Here is a 21,927-nt window from a genome sequence, read left to right on the forward strand (position 1 = left end):
AAATAAGGCTTAAATATTAAACACATCAAATGGTTGATAACAGTCAGACCAAAATCGAGGGAAACAGACGAACAAGGCCAAGAATATAAGATGCTATGGTACTGCATCATCCAATCCCAAAGTCATCTTTGCAATGAACTTTGATTTTGGTCAGCTCATTTGACTCAAAATAGACACACTGAGGACAGACTAAGAGGTAACTGGTTAATGGAACAGAAAATGCAAAAGTTAAACCAGACATAGTGGAGTCATGAAACTCTGAAATCCCAGTCGTGGAAGGTAGATGTGTGAGGATTAGAAGTTCATGTTTTATGAATACAACCTGCTATGCTGTGATATAAGGAGAAACACTTAGTCTCTACCTTGGTTTCAAGTACATAGCTCATAAAACCCTTGCAACCCAGCAGTGAAAGCAGACAGATAACAAATATACACCTGTGATAATGCATTACCTCTTGATACCCCACCTGTCAACACTCAGAATTAGAGATTAACTCCACACCACTAGAGCCAACCATGACACCAAGTATCCTCTCCTCCACCCTATTAGAGATCCAACTCCCTGTCATACTAAAGTTGATTCTCAAACTGTGTGCAGTCTTCCACAATCAAGGCTCCTGATCACAGCAACACAGGTAGGCACACACTCTCCTGTAAGTCCTTTTGACCAACATTCACAGGGTGTTCATCAAGGCCACAGTGACACTAGGGGTAAGAACAGTGCTGTCCTGACCTGTCCTACAAGGACAGTTCTGGTCTGGAAAGTGCAGGAGAATTGTCTGTATTCTGTCAATCATGTTTTAAATAAATGCTGATTGGCCAGGCAGGAAGTATAGGCGGGAAAAACAGACAGGAAGTAGAGGGGGCAATGAGAACAGGAGAATTCTGAAAAGGAAGAAGCCCATTCCTCCAAGTCCTGTCCCAGACCACCAAAGAAGCAGGATGTGATCTACCCAGATGAAAAAGGTACTGAGCCATGTGGCTAACATAGATAAGAATAATGGCTGGTATACATTATAAGAGCTAATAAGAAGCCTGAGCTAGTGGGCCAATCAGTTTATAAGTAATATGATTTTCTGTGGGACTAAGCAGCTGAGGAACCAGGCGGGACATAAACCCCAACTAGCCTGGCACTCATTACTACACATCCTGATTGTTTTCCTAGGCCCTCCATAGCAACTTAATTCCTGTTCTAAGTTTCTCTTAATGCCCAACTATCTGGACTAAAACAAGATCACTTCCTTTGTAATGTACTCAGTAAGCATGGTTAAAGAGTTGTTCTTAGCTCTCTACACCAATGTGGTAATTCCCTTCTGATACAGCATTGGTACCCTTTCTAACTTCTCTTTCAAAACACAAAATGTAATGTATATCAAGCTTAATGATGATCTATAATTAGTTATAATCAAAAAAGCCTCTAAATAAAGACACAAATAGAAAATTGTATTTTATACCCTTCCAACACTAATAGCATCATCAATATTCCAGTCTCAAGTGATACAAATTTTCCTTAAGGTTTTGGGACATGCTCTAACAGTAGCATGTAATTTTCTAGTAATTCTTTTCCAATTGAAAGACATCCTGTAATATTATCAGCATCAATGAGAAGGGAGCCCATTTTTCATTTTAATAAAGTTTTATCTTCAGAAAATTGCTATATATACAAGCAATACAGGAATAACATAACTATTATTTCCAGACCCTACATGATTTTAAAGCAATAGGTTATTATTAAAACTGTTACTTGTAGGAAATGAAAACACAGTTTAGACTTAATTTTCAAGGAGAAGAAGTAATCACATAAATAAACATTAATAAAACACTGCTAGGAAATTTGACTGTTTTATTTTGTAAATAAAACTATTTCCAGTATCAGAACCTTGAAAAGCATTACATTCACAAAAACTGAAAACAGGAAGCAGCACTTACTAAATCAGCATGGCTTGTAAACTTAGCAGCCGGCGATTTGGCAATATTTTATCCCAACAATTATGTAGGAGGTGTTAAATTCAGAGTCTTCTAAATTTGGAAAAAGTACATGTAATAAATGGTCTTTTATAAAATTACACAGAATAGTATTCGTTCAATGAAACTTTATTCTCAGCTACTCTGTGAGATTGCTGAAAAGCAAAGATTGAGAAGAGCTATTGAAAAGCTTGTTTATGTAACAACAACAAAACGGGCCTAATAACCGTGATAATCTGTTTCCCTTTTGACTTTCTTAAACATATCTGAAACTGTGAACTCACCATAAAAATGAAGAAGATAAATTTCACTCCATAAACTATACACAATCTAGATTCTTTTGAAAGTAAAAGAGAATAGCAATTAGTCTGGTCTTATGTTCTACCTTTCTGACCATAAGATGTTGTATAGAAACCCAGAAAAATGAAAGCTCTGTCTTTAAGCAATAGTAAACCCTTTGAATGGCAATTTTGGGAGAAACTGTGATACAATGGGAAAGAGTGCAAAACTGGAAAATATGTAAACATGCTTAGATTTTTAATCTCCATTGATTCTGTTTCTCACCAGCTAGTTGCACTTAGGTTTTAGATTTCTCAACTATATACATGCTGCAAAAACAACTACATGCATCCTTGCTTCTTTTTCTTTTTTGAGACAGGGTTTCTCTGTGTGTAGCCCTGGATATTCTGTAACTCTCTCTGTAGACCAGACTTGCTGTAGAATATCTGTACACTGTGTGAAGATCTGTTGCTGTGATTGAATTGGTGTAATAAAAAGCTGAACAGAAGAGGATAGGTAGGATTTCTGGAAGGAAGAGAAGAAGGATTCTAGGTGTGCAGGATATGCCAGGGAGACACTGATGAGGTCAGACATAACATACAGAGTAAAGATAACCAAGCCACATATAATCTACCAAGCATAGATTAATAGAAGCAGGTTGAGTTATTAGAGCTAGTTGGGGAAAAGCCTAAGCTAAGGCCAAGCTTTCATATTAATAAGACTCTGTGTCATTATTTGTGGGCTGGTGGTACCACAAAAAAGTACTGATATAAATGGTGCCCAATGACTAACCACACAATATACACATAAGGCCTGAGAAAGCTTTCTGAGGCCCATGGTCTCTTGGGTAGGCTTGGTGCTTGGGGTATACAGAGATGCAGCTATTTGAAGAGACCCTCCTACTGAGCACGTGAATAGAGTTCATAAGCAGCGGCAGTGTGATACTTGTTAGTAGGAGACTCATCAACTTCCCAGAAATGAGTAATTTGGCCCTAGGTTGGTACCCATCAATGTGAGACTAGGCTCTTATAGAACTGACGGAACAGAACCATTCAACAGTGCACCATATGCTAAGTGGACCCGTGTGGTGGAAGTTTAGCCGCTTAAGGTTTGGTTCACAGAATCTTAGAAGGCTGCAGATGTGGAAAGGTCAGGCAAAGACTGAGACAACCTCTAAAGAGATATAGTACTCTTAAAAACGTGCTTTGATGCTGAAGAAAGAAGATAGGTATAGACAGTCATAAAAAATAAAAAAATAAAATATAGACTTTAAATAATAAAGTCTTCAAAGAGAGAATAAAGTTAATATAAAAGAAAAAAATCCAGATAAAGATGGGAAATACACATGGTGTCTGGAACTTGTATGGTGCTTTGATGACTTTAAATGTTTTAAAAACTAAAAATACAATAGCTGCTGAAGGACACTAGACTATGAGAACTAATAAATTAAACCAATCTAAATCATTTTAATATGTCTTAACTTCAGAATAGAAATCAAAAAATACATTGTGTTGGGGGAGAAGTTTTGCTTTTTGTTTCCTGTGGATTTCTTCAAAGTTAATAAAGACAAGACTTGATTGGGGGAGACCTCCTGTGAATCTTGGCAACAGACACAAAGAGAAAAGCTACAAGAAAGGTGACATATATGCTGATCCTTCTACATGAGTACAGCTCTGAGACTGGAGGAGACATGATAAATCTGTGGGCTACCGAGTCCTCATGACTTATTACATGCCACCCTTTTATATGGCATGGATAAAGGTTGGGCTACACAGTCCAAACAGACTTATAAAATTGAAAGACATCTTTTACCTGTTCAAACATAGAACAAAAAAATCACCTTTAGCTGACTTGTACACACCGTACATTCCATACTGTGTTAATGCAGATATGTATGCTATCTTTAAAAGTTTGTACATTTTCAGAACAAAAGACTAGACATGAATAAAGACAAGATAAGTAGCCCAAGTGATCCAGCCTCTCAGAATGTCTCTGTTACAGTTTCCTCCAAAACCACATCCAGAAAAACTTCAAAGCTACTAGCTGAGATGGTCCAGACTAACAGACTATTCCAGCCAGGGCTTCAGGTAAGTTCTACACTTTCCCAACACACAGAGACTAAACAAAGAATAATACAGCTAGCTCTCCCAGGACTTGATCATTATCCCAATTTTCTGAGTCCCCTAAAGATGTCATTGCCTCCAGACAGCAGCAAGCCGTCTAGAGAAAATGATGCTCACATTCCTGGGGGGGGCGGGATTTTGTCATTCTGTGGGTTATGGATATTTGTCGTGGTGTAGGGTAACTGGTTGCAAAATGTTACAGGTTATGGTAAGGAGGAAAAAAACTAAGCAAGGGAAGTTGGATCTTTTTCTGAAAAGAAAAAGGGGATAGAGTATATTGATACAAATTTAAGGTTATTTTTGTTATAATATACTCTTATTTCTACTCTTGTTTAAGGTATTATACTTATGCAGCTCATTTAAAAATATAAAGTTCTAGTCTTTGAAAACTATTTAGGATAATCAAGAAATGTAGGTTAGTAGTCATCTATAACAATCAAACTGATAGTCATGTTAGGCATGTTTTCAAGGTTAAACAAGTATATTTAGATAGATAGGTGATCTTTAGACACCCCAGAAGCATACAGAATATAGCATTTAAGATGTTTTAATGACATAAAGCTTTTCATAACAGTGAGATATGTCTGCTCCTGGCAGCACCAAAATACTTCAAAAAAGGATGATGGGCATCAAAGAACCTCCACATAGACTTTACTTTCATTGTGGCAGTTAGCCACTAGACAAAGAAACTGCCCTTGCCTCGACTGCTGACAATAGAACATCCAAAATGGACAAGAAGGATACAAAGGAAAGCAACTGCCACACTTTGTCAAGACAAGATAGGGCAGTCCTTCAAAATTTGGCAGCTACATGGCATCTCCTTGACTCTGCCTACTCTCTCTATATATCTCTTCTTTCAGCCTGGATATATTCTGCCCTTCCTTAGGCCAAAGCAGCTTTATTCATTAACCAATAAGAGCAACACATAAACAGAAGGACATCCGACATCAGTACAGAGCATACAATTTCCAAAACTATAGAAATGACAAAAAAATAGCTGGCTTCCTGGACAGTCGCCCAAAGTTCCTCTGAAACATTAGGGCATCCATCTTCAGCCTACAGGCCTAATGTACCTGAAACTTTTTTGTGAAGCAGGATTTTTGAAGGACTGCTGTATCTTGTCTTGGCAAAGAACCTCCACAAACTTCTGAGAAAACTAGGATTTGGCCACCTTAGTAATAAACCAAAACAAAGTCTTACAATTGACTGCCACTTTTTAGCAAGGGAGAAGTTAGTGATGATCCCAACAATAGCAATTGTGGGTGTGGAAGAGGTAAAACCTTCTGATGGAAGAGAGGAACTGGAGAATGTAGCAGAGACATCTTTGGGGAACAGTTTTCCTATAGAGGTTAGAGAGGGAGCAAAAGCTCTGGAGCAAAAGAAGTGGGGTTAGGAATTTGACTACTTTTTAACAAAATGAGGGGAAAATTCAGCCCATTCCAATTCTGATAGGAACACTCCAGAAAACCAGCCAAATATCTTCAGTGCCCTTACTATTAGCCTATTGATAAAAGCATGGAGTTTTTGTTTTTCATAATTCATAATTCTTCTTTTGCTTTTGTAAAATAGCTGAAAAAATAAGAAAGACAAGGCTTCTAGGAAGGCTGTAGAAGCCAAATCCAAAATGTAAAAGTCCCTTCCTCAGAGAGAAGTTCAGTTTTGAACTTCGACAGAGCAATAGCAGCAGGAGAAAACCACCAGGGTACAGGCAAAAGAAAAACTGAATAAAAAAAGAAATAAAAAGGACAGTAACACGACTGTTCCTAGGTACGGTAGAAGAGAATGTTTATTGCAGACGTGTAGGAAAGCATAGGCATAGGCAGGGACATCTGGGAGAGTCCTGAGCCACATGAGGAAAGCATAGGCATAGGCAGGGACATCTAGGAGAGTCCTGAGCCACGTGAGGAAAGCATAGGCAGAGGCAGGGACATCTGGGAGATTCCCGAGCCATGTGAGGAGAGTGGGGAGGGAAAAGAGAGGGGAGAGATGGGAATCAGGTACAGAAGCCAGGATGCCCAAAGGTACAAAGAGAGCAGCTAACCAAAATGGTTAGATTATATAGGGAAGGCAGCCCAGTTCCCTGGGCTGGGGAGTTCAGAGTAGGGGATGGGGTGTGCCAGCCAGTTGAGTCCTGTAACAGGCAAGGGCTGAGGGATTGAACCTGGTGGCCAGGGTCTGCTTTGATATGTTAAATAGGAACCTCAGCCATTTGTTACAGGTTTGAAACCTAACACAAACCATGTTCATTATCTTCTTGTCATGTGGCAAGAAGAAACGCATGGCACACAATAGAAAAAGTGAAAGACCCTACAGACCCCCTCCTCAAAACCCGCAGCTAGCATGCTCCCGGGGGAACGTCCTGTTTGCTTTAAAAAAAAAATTATCCAGATCAGCAGCCAGCCTGCTCTCGTAAGAACATCCCATGTGCTTGAGAGCAGGATGTCTATGAGATAGGAAGACTGCAAGGCAGGATGTCAATAAGATAGGACGTCAACAAAGCAGGTTGACTGCAAAACAGGATATCTATAAAGATAGGAACAGGATGACTGTTGCCATGCCCCCTGCCTCATTCCGATAACCACGCTTTTGCTTCTGTAAACTTGCTTTTTGCTCTTCCCTATAAAAAGACCTCCCCCCAGTCTGCAGGCGCACAAGTCCTCTGAAAGACTTTGCTGCCCGCAGGTACCTGTGTTTACTCAATAAACCTCTTGCTAATTGCATCCTGTAGTCTGGACTCGGAGTGTCCTGGTTCTGGGGACTTCATTGGAGGAAAAGGTCCTCTCTCAGGGTCTTTCACTAACACAAACCATGTTCATTATCTTCTTGTCATGTGGCAAGAAGAAACGCATGGCACACAACAGAAAAAGATCTCTCTTTTGTTGAAGTGATGGTTACGTTGGTATAAAATTGTCATTAATCTATAAGAGTTCACAACTGAAGGATGAGATAATGATATATAAAATAAGTTATACTAATTCTACACACTGGCAGTCAATAACTGGAATGTAAAATTAGAAAAAGAATGACATTTACAATGAAACCAAATCATCAAGTTGATAGGTATAAATCCAAAGGAATACTGTAAGATCTCTGCCCTAGTTCAGTCTTCTGTTGCTGTGATAAAACCCTCGGAACAAAAGCAACTGGGGAAGAAAGGGTTTATCTTATCTTACAACTTCCAGGTCATAAGCCATCATTGTGGGAAGAAACTGAAACAGAAACTATCCAGGAACCATGCTTGCTATCTGGATCTTTTACTCCCTCACTGGTTTATGTGTACACAGTAACACACAAGCACAATTTTTAATGAAATAAAAATTTAATAAATAACAGATGCAAACAATAATAAACTTAAAAAGAATGAGGAAATTTCATATAATCCCCAGAAATACAGGCTAATGGAGAACTTAAAATGTTTTCAGGAAATGATGCTAGAGGAACTGCACCTACATACTGAGGAAACATACAAGTGTAGCCAACAACTCAGCCTACAGAGAAGGCAGAGGTCTATTAGTAAAGCAAACTATAAAGCTTCTAGAATAAGACACAGAAGACCATTTCCATGACATTAGAGAAGATATAAAAGTAATAAATATAAAACAACAAAACCAAAATAAACATATTTCATAAAAACAAGAACTTCTATACTGGGGGTATAGCTGAGTAGTGGATGGACATAGATTAGACTCTATATTGTTAATGTGTCTGACAAATAGGGACATATAAAGCCTTCTCATTGCACAAGTAAAAGACAGCAGAACATAGAAGGATCTCCAGGTCCCCCCAATCAATTATCAAGCATGGCATTATCTAACATTGATAAGCATTAACTAAAGTATAAGGACGACTTAGTACAAGGAAATTTTTCAACAAAAATGTATTTTATTTTTCTGATTATCTTAAAAATTCCAAGGCAGAACGTGCCTGGAGTTCATTTTCCTGAGATTCGGATATTAGCCCATTTCTGATGGTGTCAGAATAAATACAGTTTCCCAATAAATACAGAGATCATATTTGTCATAAACTAGACAAACAATGCTACATAAATAATGATTCTCGGCTCTTTTTTGTAAACTGAACTAAATGGAGACCATTGCATGGTTACAGACCTTGGCTCACCAACATCAAACTATGACTGAATAAATGAATAGGACAACTCAAAGGTTCTAGATAATTTTATGTTCCATTTTAAAAAAACAAATGAATATTAGTAAAAAACAATAAAGAGGCTTAAATTATTACTGTCCAATAGAAAACAATCTAAGCTATAACTAAAGGCTGCACATACATGTTAAACTCAAGCGAAATGAAGCATCAATTTGATATAATAAATTCCAGCATGGAGAGGAAGAGGTAAGCACAAAACCCCACCCCTAGCTGAGGAGTTACTGGAATTTGATAATTGCAGGTAGAGGAGGAGTCAGTTTTCTTTAAGGGTCTGGCTCCTGATAGGTAGACCACACTCCAGGGCAGGTCCCATACACGAGAGTATTTGGGCAACACAAATGGAAGTCAGTGGATTGGGGGTGGGGGAGAAGAGAACTCGCCTTTGGGTTGGTAGGGAGGTGAGGATATATCAGGGGGAAGCTGGAGGAAGGGGAATGGATATGATCAAAAAATAAAAATATTACTTAAAAAGTTAATATTATATACAAAACAAGCACAAATACCCGTGCAACAGCCAGTACAACTATTATCATTTTTATTATAATCAGTATAAAATTTCTTAGATTTTTATGTTCTTATTTGTACCAAGTCATCAAAGACCAGTGCACATTCTATATTTATAATACATTTGCAGTTTTACACACAGAACATTACACATTTCAAATACTCAACAGTGTGGCTAGTGGTTGGTATATTTTAACATTTATTAAGTAAAAACTGTTTTAAACATTTTACATGGATTATTTCATTGAACACTAGCTGAGACTAACAGAAAAAAAGTGGTCCACGTTCTTATAGTGATAGAGCCAGAGGATTCTACTTCAATCACCACCATGCTATCCCACACCTAATCAAAATTCTTTTTTTCTCTACTATTAAATATTCAACTGAACAAATAAATATCTAGATTCCTATTTACATAGATGTTTTGAAGCTTAAATTTTTGGCAATATTAAAAACAAAACAAAACAAAACTTTTGCCCGACATGATTTCCAATCTGGAAAAAAAAAAAAAGACTTACCAGCAATATGAGTTTCTGATACTTTTGTTTTAGGTCTGACACATGTGCAGACGGGTCTGCCCCCAGAATGCTGTACCAGTCCTTTTTGAGGATCTGCTCGAAAGCCATCGCTGCCTTTGAAGTGAGCCTTCTCAGAAAAGCTGCAGCAGAAATGTTATCACAATTCATTACAATCGGGATAATGAAATATCCCTTCCTAAATTCTTTATTACTTGATTGAGTAAATTATGATCAAAATGCAAACCCAAGAAAGTTGATAGTTCCATTTAAAATGTCTCATAAATGCCATGTGTAAGAACAGCTACCAGGAAGTACAGAACACCTGCTAGATACATGATATATGTTTATCTTTTAAATAAATTCACAGTGTCATAAAAAGAGAATTTAATATGAGCCTCGGTGATGGATGAACTTCTAAGAAGGTATTTCTTATAATCTAATGCTGAAACTACCATAGAGGTGTTCACTAAAACCACTGGGGCTTATGGATAAAAAATTCGAATGCCAAAGAAATTGAAGTTGAGGGCATACATAGCCCCTGAATTTCCCCTGTTCTCTGCTTCCAGAGTAAATGTAAGGCCTCACGAAATGACAGCACGGGCTCAGGGAGAGGGCAGTCCTCCTGCTAGGGCAAAGATGCTGACAGACTGCAAGGACCTCGCTCCCAAAGCTGTGCACGCCAGGATGCCAGAGTCCCTGCTTTAGAAACCAGTTCAGCATGAGGCAGCCGGGTTGTCCGACTTGGAGTTTGGGGACCCGAGGCTTCCACAGTTCACCCTACCCAGCCAGCTCTGGCCGGTACCTTCCTTGGCTCCACACAGCGTCAGACTCACCAGGCTTCACACGGGAGCGTGTGCCCACTCCGCGGAAGATCGGAACCCACTTTCCTTTCCGCCGGAAGTCTTCGTTCAGAGGGAATGCGTTTCCAGTCGTGCCCTAGTTGTCGGTGCACATATCCGAAGGGCCCCGCCTCCCTTCCCCGACGCGGTCGCTATGGTAACTCGACCTGGTTTCCGAGTTTTCTGTCAGTGTGAAAGGAGCTCTGAAGAAATGCCTTTCCTCAACTTGCTCTAATTCTCCCTGGCCCCGGCTCCGACATTGTCACATCCTACATCCTTCCACCTCTGCTGCGGTGCACCGTCATTCCAGGTTCCGCTTACTTTACCTTAAGTAACTCGGGTCCTGTTGGTTGATACTGGGGGCCGGGAGTTGGTGATAAGCATGAGTGTAGCTAATAAATTATGCCTAATAATCATTCATTTTAGACTTCAGCAACTGACTTAAAGTTTTCTAAAAATTCAAATACGTTCACATTTACTATCTCTGTTTTTGCTTTCACTTCAGCCCACCAAGACAACTTTGGAAGGTGTTGCTATAGATACTTTGTAGATGAGGAAACAAATGAGGGATCAAGGCCAGATACGTAATTATGCAGGTGTAAAACCAGCCCTCTTACCAGAATGAACTGTCCTTTGTGAGTCTTTTAGGTAAGGGTTGCTCCAAAGGAGCACTTTTGAGTGTGCTATTAGCGCGCTCTCGCTCCCTCCTTCCCTCCCTCCTTTCCCTCTTCCCTCCCTCCCTTCCCCCTCCCTCCCTCCCTTCCCCCTCTTCTCTCTCTCTCTCTCTCTCTCTCTCTCTCTCTCTCTCTCTCTCTCTCTCTCTCTCTCTCTCTCTCTCATCTTTCCTTCTGTGTTCCCTTTTATTAACTCTTCCCTGTGTTTCTTACTTTGCCTTGGTCTCTTCTGTGCATTGAATCTAGAGATGAGAAGCATCTTAGTTTTGAGAACATGATATGATCTCCCTTGGAGATACAAAGTTGTTTCAGTGTTGCTACTTGATTCAGATATACTTTCTGTTTATTGTATTTTCCACCAGCTTCTATCAGCTTAAGAGGTATTGAAAATAAAACTAAGTGGAAATAATCTAATAGGATAAATTCTTTTAATGTTATGAACATTGCAGAATACATGAGGAGTTGCAGAATGATACAGCTGACTTTAAAATATAAATGTAAAAGGAGAGAGTAGGTTCTCAACTGGATTTTGTCATGTTCAAAACAAAGATCATCATACTAATGCTGAGAGGGTCTAGTTTCAGTCCCGGACGTAGAAAACCATCTTGTGGGCCTACCAAAATGCACAAAGCAACAGAAGAAAGTATTGTGGATCTCACCCTCTACAATAAGAAATCCCCCATTAAACATTCCTTCCCTCAAACAATCCTGTTTGATCCTTCTTTGCATACAGAAATATATTCAAGAAATCCAGTTTTAGGAACAAAAGGTTTGATATACTATTTCATTAGGCTGTTGTGATATCTCTTTTATTCTAGCCACTTACTTAATATTCCCCAGGAAATCCTAAATGCTTTTCATCTATATCCAAGTATTTTAGCTTGTTATCAACTTTTTCTTTTATCCTCAAGAAGTCCTTAATTATTCAAAACTGTCAATATTTAATTACTATCATCCAATATATAAAAACCCTCTTCTGATCTCTCAGCTCATTTCAAAGATGTTTTTAGGGGTAGTTTGCTTAGATCTGTATCCAAACACTTGAAACATTGAATCTGGTTGGTCTGTCTCTAAAAATGAATTTTATCAGACTAATTCCTTGACTAACAATGGTTCTTGTTGTTGTTTTTAGTTCACTGAAAAAAACCACAGATGGTTTGTCTTATAATCCAAATCATTGACATTTGGATAAACCCCTCAAAGTGATTGTTACTGTGTCACTGCTCATTAATTTCCTTGTATCTAGAACAACATTATCCCATAGAAATATAGAAAAGTAAGTCATGAATGCAAGCTACATATGTGACTCTTGAAATATTATATTTAACACAGATATATCTATAATATTATCATCATAAAATGTAATCATTTAGGAACTGCTATATAGGGTTTTTCAGCACAGCTTGGCTTGGACTACTCGTTTCCAGTATTCAGTAGCCTCCAGTCACTAATGGCTATGGCACTGAGCAAAGCAGGTTCAGAGAATGAAGTCCTCTTTTCCAATTACATTAATTTTTATTGTGTATGCATTTGTATGTGTGTGGGTATGCCACCACATATTTTAGAAGTCAAAGTACAACTTGTGGGAATCAGCTGTTCCTTCTTCCATGTGGGATCTGAATACCAAACTTGGGTTTTTAGAATTGACAACAGTCTTCTACCTGCTGAGCCATCTCTCCATCCCTAACATCCTAACCTTTTCTTCTGGCACTATTTTACCTTCTAGAGCAGCTAAGTCTTTAGACAGTACTTCTTTCAATACTCATAGCAGGTCATTCGTACTCCTCTGATCCCATGACTTGTTATTGTCTCTAAAGGTATGTTCTGTAACTGTTCTCCCAGTTAGATGGCCAGTCGTGTGCAGCAAGGAACCTCTCTCGTTAGACAAACCGAGCACTGGGAGCTGTCTTGTTTCACTCACACTTCCAACTTCTAGTGATGAGTTTCTGACCTGGATCAAGTCAATTTTCAGTGACAGGGTCCTAGAGTTAGTGGACCGGGGAAAAAGACAATAAAAAAGATAGGAAATCCGGGGTTAAGAGATTTTATACAAGCTATGTCTTATGCTAAGCAAGCTTATTAAGATGGTATCTTATATATGATTTTTAGGGGAAAGATTGACACGGTCAGCAGCAGGCTGTCATACATCATAAATACGAGAATTCCGCAGGAAGCTAATCAAGCAATGTTACATAAAGGGAATAAAGGATATCTCAATTGCCTCACAAGGGCCTTGGTACTGATAACCATAGCCCTTCGAGGAGGATAGTTGGTTTCTCAAGAAAACCTCAACTCCCCCAAAACCCTGGCCCTGGGTCATTATTAGCTCTGCCAAGCATATTCATAGTTTTAGATGAGGAACTATGTTCCTTCTCCACACATCAGAGTCTCGGGGAAAAGCTCCCAAGGCTCTGATCCCAGGCTATTTCTGGCTCTGCCAAGCATGATCATATTTATAGGTCCTTTTCAGGGCCTCAAGGAAAGCCTTGGATCAGTTTGGTTGCCAGCAAGTTTCTACAATAGGTTTGTTTCTTACTGCCTTGTTTTCAGAATTAAATTTATCCATCATATGTGAAACTTACATAGCATAAATATAAACTATGGGGTTGGAATGGTGGCTCAGGACTTAAAAGCACACACTGCCTCTGTAGTGCATCTGAGTTTAGTTCCTTCCACCTATGTTGAGCAGCTCACAATCACTTGTAATTCCAACTTCAGAGGGATAGAACATCTCTACCCTTTGAAGACACGCACACTTACATGAACTTACAATTAACTAAAAATAGAATAAATATAAAAATATTCTTAAAAGAAACAAACTATTATGTGGTGGTTAAGGACATGAATTCTGAAGTCAAGCTGCTTAACTTCAGCTCTATCTGCTGTTTCTGACAGTTAGAGCTTGTAAGAGTTAATCCTTCCCTGCTTTCTTCCTCTCTACACAATTGCACACATGATGCCTCCTACATCATGATGTGGGGCTTCAGTGAAACAGTTGTACCTGAGATCAGTAAGTACTTAGTAAGGGTTCTTACTAATACTAGTAAAATATTTGCTTCTTAGTTTTAAGATAACACTTGCGGCAGAAACTACCGAATTAGAAAAGTAAACCCACACCCAAGTATTTGCTGAATTAGTATTTTAGTTTGGCTACAATGTAAATTTAAAGCATCAGTAAAACCATCTTAGTTAATGTGATCTACACCTTCTATAAAAACAGTAAACATAAATTAAATATTTGATTACGAGATGATGATCAAGCATTATAGCTACATAAAGAGATAATTTTATGAAGGTTTAAAACCCCAGGTTGTAGCAGTAGTCAAAATTTAGTCAATTTCTCTATCCATTATGTTAATATGAATCTGCCTATAAATAACGCCCACCAAACGTTAATTAATGATACTAGGAAACTATGCTTCCTACCTTATAGACAGTTGTATTTACTTCAGCAACTACAATGAAATACTGAGATGACTAATGGAGAAAGAAAAAAGATTTCTTTTTGTTCACAGTTTTGTACATTTTAGATTAATCTCATGTAGACATGGCATTTGCTTTCTTGTAGGAGTGGGTGCTGGCTGACAAAGGTAGACAGGGTTAGCAGAAAAAATTTTCTTTGCGTCATGACCAGGATGTAAAATGGAAAGGAAAAGAAACACAGTTTTGATAGCCAAAGGATCTCCCAGTAGACTGCACTTCCCAAAGGTGCCATCAAATAGCACTACCTTCTCTCCAACCAACTGCAACTGTGTGCTTGTGTTAACTATTCATTTTGGCATTATATTCATGTGTTTTCTCTAGGTATTTCATTACTAACTACAATTTTCCTTGTATTTATTTCTGATTTTTAGGATTTTCTTATCACTGAGCTAAGCTAAATTTATTTGTATTATCACCAGTATTACAGTTATGTTCTGAAATTAGGCAAATTGCATCTAAAGCAACTTCAAACCTTAGTGGGAAGACAGGCAAGCCACCAAGAATTAGCTAGTCATGAGATTTTAAAAGCAGTCCTATGGCACATAAACAGCCTTTGTTTTCTTACTCAGTCTACAAATAGTTTCTGTTTGCACTGTGCCTCATATGGAGAGACAGTAGGCAATGTTGGCTGCAACTTACTCATCTTGGCAGACAGGTAGAGAAATAAGCAGCAGAAACAACTGCAAGTACCCTGTGAGGGAATACCGAGAACTGACATTGGTCACTTACAGGTACAAAGCAGAACAGGTTGTTTGAATTCCTGAAAGCTTTCAATCAAGATGAAGCTAAACCATGAAGATGTGTGGTCGTGTTCAGCCTTAAGTAACACTTTAAAGGGAAGGAGAAATGTGTGGTAAGAATTAGAAACACTTTTCTTTTTGGCTGATTTCATAAAAGCTTATTTAATTTAAATCAATCTAATGGACAACTGCTAGAGTTTCTTTCTCAAACATCCCTCAATGTGCCATACTGATTAGTCTCCGATACATGGTGCCACCAGGAGGTAGAATCAAGAACAGGGAATGGGGAACATTAGGACTGGAAGTGTGTCCATGGAGTTAATATTGGAACTCTATCTACCTTTACCCTTTCTTGCGCAGTCCTGTTTTTCTAGTTCCCAGCTGCCACGAAGAAAGTGGCTTCCATTGCCCTTGGTTCCTGCCCTGATGCCCCACCTTGTTTACAGACCTGGAAACTTGAAACACTTACCAAAACAAGTGCCTCTTTCCTTCAAGGTGGTCACCTCTAGTATTCTGTTGTGGTAACAGGAAGCCGACTGACACAAGAATTCTTCGCTGTCTTTTCAAAGCAGCTTTTGTTTCTCCCCTAAACTTGCTCTGCGTTCTTGTCATCTTAGCAGAGCATCACACCTGCTACTGTAGTGTCTTGTTTAACTTCTGTTTCATCTGTGCTTAGATTATTGGGGAGTCTTTATCTACCTGGGGTTCTTCTTCCTGTATTCTTCATGCCTGTGTTGCAGTCATCCCAGAGCCTATTAGAGATGCTGTCCTTACTCCATCTTTGGCAATCATAATGCATGCCGACTTATTTTCAGCACTCCCTCTTGCATCTCTCTTCTTGAGATCACCCTGGCTTCTCCACACTTTCTAGGGTCCCTAGAATGCACGGTCATCTCTTTCAATAGGTGAGAAAACACAGTTATATGCAGCTTTTTACAACATCCTTCCTTCTCTATTTTTACTTTTTAAGAAAAAGTTTATTTTTGTCATGTAATTGACTCACAGGAGAAAGGTTAATCTGGATGATCAGGGGGTGTTAATTTGTGGGTTAAAATGTGTTAAATAGTTGATACGGAGTCTGTTTAAGTCAATTAGAATGTATAATGAAGATGTTTCCAGGGTGTTAGGGAACCTTTTGGAGTTAGTTTGGAATCCACCAGTGCATGTTTACTGCAGCACCTGGCTTAAAATGTGGCTGTGTTTGAATAGGGATGCACATGGGGAGGACGTTTGCCTTTATTACTGTGACTTATCTTTCATCATGGGAAGTGGAAGCCATCATTGGTGTCATCATTAGTAAGATGGAAGTGTGATTAGCAGTATTGCTGCCTTCCTTACTCATACGCTCTTCTAAAATAAGCTGCATCTGCACTGCACAGCCAAGGAAACATTCCTAGCTTTGTGTTTGTTTGCTCCGTTGTCCTTAAGAAATAAAAATAAAAATCAGTGGCATCGTTAAAGCTTGAGTGGATGAAGACATGAGAATTTAAAGAAACTATTTGTTTCCCTAGTAAGACTGCCCACAGTGACATTGTGAGGCGTCTTTGTTTTGGTTAATATAATTAAAATTTCAAAACAGTTGATGTTATTATGCAGACCTTAATGTTAGGACACATAAATTTCAGTAGTTGAACTGATTCAAAAATATAGTGTCACATCTTCCACAGTTCAAGTCTAAAAAAGAAATGAGTTTAAACCCCCATATTTTAACTATATTCTTCTCCTCAGCATATTGCTTGCTGAGGAACCGTTCACCTCTTGCATCAGTTTACTAGTGATAAACACATTTAGCATTGCGATTCCTACTCAGACCCTCCAGTTTCATCATTTGAGATGGATGAAAAACAAGTCTGCTTTGCTAATGGGCTCTCAGCGCTGATGGAGCCCGTGCCAGAATGATGAAAGCACACAGCGGACATACACCGGATAACTGTTTTCTGATGGAGTTCCAGACAAAAATCATAATTTTTAAAAATATGGTGAGCAATTTATACTATTACTTTTTAATCTGCCAAGAAGCACGGTGAGTACAGTCTTTTGTAGCTCATTAGCAATTTCTTTAATGAGTTTTTTGGTGTGATAGATAGTTAAAGTAACAGACAAATGACAGATTGTTTGCCTTTAATGATTTCCCTGTTTCGAGCCCATTACAAAGCAATTAGAAATCTGACAGCATTTTCACTCTGCATTACTGATCATCTAAAGTGATGAGGAATGAGAGGTGATGAATATTAATTGTATATTTTCATATGATTATCATAAATTATTACCTTGTCTGATGTGCTGCAGGTGAAGCGGGAACATTAGAGAAAGTCAGTCAGATATATTAATTTGAAAGACTGGATGTTTTTAATCTTTGTCTGCAGTGTGAATCCTAGTCATAAAGAGTAACGTAAAGAGTTATGACTAGTTCCCTATGAATATTAAACCGGGTGTTTTTACTTTCTCTGTATGCTTGGAAAAACTTAAATACATTTTCTTATTTTGAAACAAGAAAAGGAAACCATATTTCATAGTACAGTACACTTACATGTAATTAAGGTAAAATTAAATTTAGAAAGGAAGACATGAGTGACTTCTGTTTCTGTATGTGTTAAACACATACACACATCTTTGGTATTAACATATTAGCATAGAGGAAGAGACAGCAAGAAATTCCTCCTGTCTTCATCTTAAAGTCAGGTGATCCTGAATAAGAAAAGGCAAGAGACCAAAGTATGCCGAGGAATAATATTGGCGTTTTATTCATCTTTTAGTTGGAGTTTGGCATTGCCCCTCAAGCCCCCACTTTAAGCAGGTGACGGTAACCCTGTCCTCTGGATGCAGGTGCTCCTTGTTACTTACCTGGGCTAGAACTTGGAACACATGTTGGTCCAGAAAGGAAAACTAGTGCTTAATGAGAGACAGCAAGCTTGGGGAACTCCAATAGACTAATTGTGAATTTGGAGCAGTTATTACCCTGGGTACAGGTATGACTGAGGAATCAGGGCGTGAGGAACAGAGCTGCTTTCTAATGTACAGCACGGCCACATCTGCGTTCATCATTGTCTTTCTAGCCAATGGATTTTGCTTTGTGGAGTGCCATCACCCGTAGATAGTTGTTGTTTTGGATCTGTATTTATAAAAAGGCTATAATATATATAATGAGCATTTATTGATGAAATAAATATTTGATGAGCTTCTTAGAAACTTCACTTTATTTTATATGTAACTTCATGAATTCTCATTTATAGATACTGAAATTAAAATTCTTATAACTTTACAAATGAACTTCCTTTGCTTTAAAAAGTTGACAGGTTTTTTTGTAATTTGTGAAAATGTTTTGCTATTTTAATTTTATGTGTATGAATGTTTGCCTAAATGTGTGTCTGTCTGTGGAGGACCACATGGGGTGTACTATCCACTGAGACCGGAGCTAGAGACGGTTGTGGGCCACGTGTGAGTACCAGGAGGTGAATTCTAATGCTCGAGAAGAGCAGCCAGGCCTTCTAACCTCCAAGCCCCTTAAGTTTTACTTTTTATGTTTGGTGATTTCCCAGGATTTTGTACTATAGGAATCACCTTCATCTTTAGAATCAGTCCAACTGACGAGCTCAGAGTCAGCGGAGTGATTCCTGTAGCATTCCTTCCTTCTGTAGGTATCCATTATCCCAGTCTGAATGCAGACTTTTAAGATGATGTCTTCTAAAGCCTAAACAGTTGTCATTTGTTTCTTTTTCTACTTCTAACGGACTACTGTATTAGCATTTTGTTTTTTGTTTGTTTGTTTTACTATAATGATTTACTTTGAGGCTGGATGACCTTATAAAGACATTTCATCCCACTCGCAGCTGTAGAGATCAAAGACATCCCATCCATGTCATCTTGGTTCTGTTAAAGGCCTCATGGCAAATGGCCCCACAGTGATGGTTCATGTGACAAAACAAAAGATCACATCACCAGGAAATAAGTCAGAGAGCAATTCAGGAACCAAATCCAGGGGTTTATAACAACTGGTTTTACTACACCTAACTGAGAAATCCCCTAAAAATAACTCAGTCTTTCTCAGCATATGCCCTCAGTGACCTAAGAATCTCTGGCCAGGTCCCACTTCTTAATGGCTTCACACACCCCCAACAAAGCCACCCTGAAAACCAAGCTTTTTATACTTGAATCTTGGAAGGACAAACCCCACTTAACATGACTGGGTAGATTTAGGCAAGGGTCTTACTTCTATCTTCTGTGGAACTGGGCTAAAATCATACCTATTTTTCTTACTGTCAAATAACAGCATATACATTCAAAGATACCTAAGCTATCCAACTATGGCAAGGTTATAAATCCAACAGCCTAGGAAGCAAACACTCTTCAAGTGTAGTTCATACGGAATTACATCTTCTCTGATACCAAATAGACCCTGGAATATGTCCTACCAACTCTAAAAATTCTTTCTTGGAGAGTGCAGGGGCAGACCCAAGTATGAAAGTGGGGGTAACAGTTATCAGTCACCTCCACAGAAGCTTTTTTATCTAATCCCTAGTCCTGTTGGATAGCTGAGCTGATGCTGTTATTGTCACCGTGAAGTGGGTAAGCCTGGAAAGGAACAGAAACATCAAACCTAAGGCAACTGACTCTGAATTTCTTATCGAGCCTGCCTGACTCAAAGTTTAGAGATAGAATGAGTCTAGAATTCTGGCTCCATCAGCATCTCCACCTTCATGTTTTAGATAGATAGAGAAATGAAGCCGGGAGAGTTTAGAATTTCCCTCAGCTCTGGCATGAAATTATCATCAGAACTCTAGAACGTCTTGAGCTTGCTGCAGTCGTTCTTACATGTGAGACATCCTGCATGTCTCCAAAGTCCACAGGACAATTTTCTTTAGTTGTATTTTCTCCAGTTGCTAAGTATAATATCGATCATACTCTTGGTTTGGTAAATAAAAATATTTTCACCTTATAGGCATTTTTATTACCTTGTTTTAGTTATGAAGTTCTGATGTGGCCTTCTGCCCTGACTATTCTGGAATGTCCTATAGTAATAAAGGAAGACGATAATGTAATTTTTTTTCTTCATTTGCTGTTGCTCTTGACAGCATGAAGGTAAGAGAGGCTGGACTAGTTACTAGTTCCTTCTGCCTTCTTTTTCCGCCAGTATAAATATGTGTGAGGGTTACTCTCCCCTCTCTGGCCTGAGAGCTTCCATAATTAATTATTTTTCTGCTGATTAGAAAGACAGTTAAGATCAAACAGTAATTTAATCACCAAACTTTTTTCTTTCTAACATATCCATTTTATTTATTTTTATTGGTAACAATTCAGACTAATTCTCTTCATTTGCTCAGTAGGAAGCTAGGTTTAACAGGGCCCCTTATCATTCAGGATCAAGCCTAATGGCTAACACAGTCCCCATGTTCCACTTTCTTTCACGGCTGTGCCCTTTCCACTATAGTCATCTTCTTGATGCCCTGGTGTATATACTCCTGTGTACGCATGTCCCTGATCTCAGGCTACAGACACTTGTCTCCCTTGCATCTATCTTCTCTAAACAAATGACAACTATTCTTTGCTCAATAGAGAAAATATAGGTCGATAGCTACCAGTTTTGATTGAAGCCAAGTTTTAGATTCTTTCTAAATAATTTTTCCTGTTGAACCAGAGAATGGAATAAAAGGGCTTGCAGCACTGAAATTGCTCTGCTCACATCTCGCCTACTTGTGTGTCATGTCGCCCTGTCCCGGGAGGATGCTGAGTTCAGCTGGCGTACTCAGCTGCTCAGACACTCTAAACGTTGTCTCCCTGTACTTTATGTGTTACTAATTGATTGTTTAATTTGTTACTGCATGGTCCTAGGTTAAACTAAGCTGTCTAATTATCAAAATCATTTTCCCCTTCTTTCAGAGATGAGTATGTTTTCACTTTTCCAGGCTCCATGGATAATTCCTCCCACTTTCGTTTGGTGAAAACAGAGGAAAATAGTTAACAAGAATACAAGAGTTACTAAAGGTGACATGGGTAGTCATGTGTGACATCCTACCCTAGTCTATGTTAATAGCCTTAAATATTTAACCAACACTTCAATCATCCTTTAAGCTTCTAAAATTTAAATTAGCTATCCCTCACAAACAACCAGAGACATTTCTGTTGATACTGAACTCTGCAAGGTGAATGGGTTTTTTGCTTACTTGTGTTTTAAAGAGTGTCAGGTTATCTAGCATGAAGCCTCAGTGTGCCACACGGTTCCCTGCACTTATTACAGTCCTGCCTGAAGTTAGCCATAATGATCACCAGCTGTTGGGGTTGTAGTATAAGAATTATAATAAATATCAAAAACAAAGCTTGAAGTCGTTAGATTATCATCAAGACCTTTACGGAAAATATCTGAACCTGTAAAACAAAAAGAAGCTTGATTTTGAAGGAATCATCAGAGAGGAACATTGTATACTGAGACACACTATTTAGGTACTGTCAGCAATATTGCAGACAACACCTCTGTGTTTCTACAATCTACATATGGCATGTTCTCAAGACAAAACTACCTTTGGCTTGGAGGCTTGCATGATGGTTTAGCAAGTCAAAGTGCCTATTGCCAAGTCTGACGACCTGAGTTATCCTTTGACTTCTGTACCCATGAATACCCACACCCAACAAATAAATAA

The 21,927-nt window shown here is 38.7% G+C and overlaps 1 protein-coding gene across 2 annotated transcripts in view; it reads right to left on the minus strand.

Annotated features, from left to right (window-relative positions):
* Positions 1-10,460, minus strand: part of Dnajc24 (DnaJ heat shock protein family (Hsp40) member C24) — a 39,992-nt gene extending 29,532 nt beyond the window's left edge. The window contains exons 1-2 of one of the 2 annotated variants that reach the window (XM_075961656.1): positions 10,390-10,460; positions 9,557-9,696 (exon numbers count right to left, since the gene is read on the minus strand). In XM_075961656.1, the coding sequence (XP_075817771.1) occupies positions 9,557-9,664 (108 nt within the window). In that variant the 5' untranslated portion in view covers positions 9,665-9,696; positions 10,390-10,460. The other variant, XM_075961657.1, reaches the window with a different exon arrangement.
* Between the last annotated feature and the right edge of the window lie 11,467 nt (positions 10,461-21,927).

This window comes from Microtus pennsylvanicus, chromosome 2 (genome assembly GCF_037038515.1).
Source record: "Microtus pennsylvanicus isolate mMicPen1 chromosome 2, mMicPen1.hap1, whole genome shotgun sequence".
NCBI classification, from domain to species: domain Eukaryota; kingdom Metazoa; phylum Chordata; class Mammalia; order Rodentia; family Cricetidae; genus Microtus; species Microtus pennsylvanicus.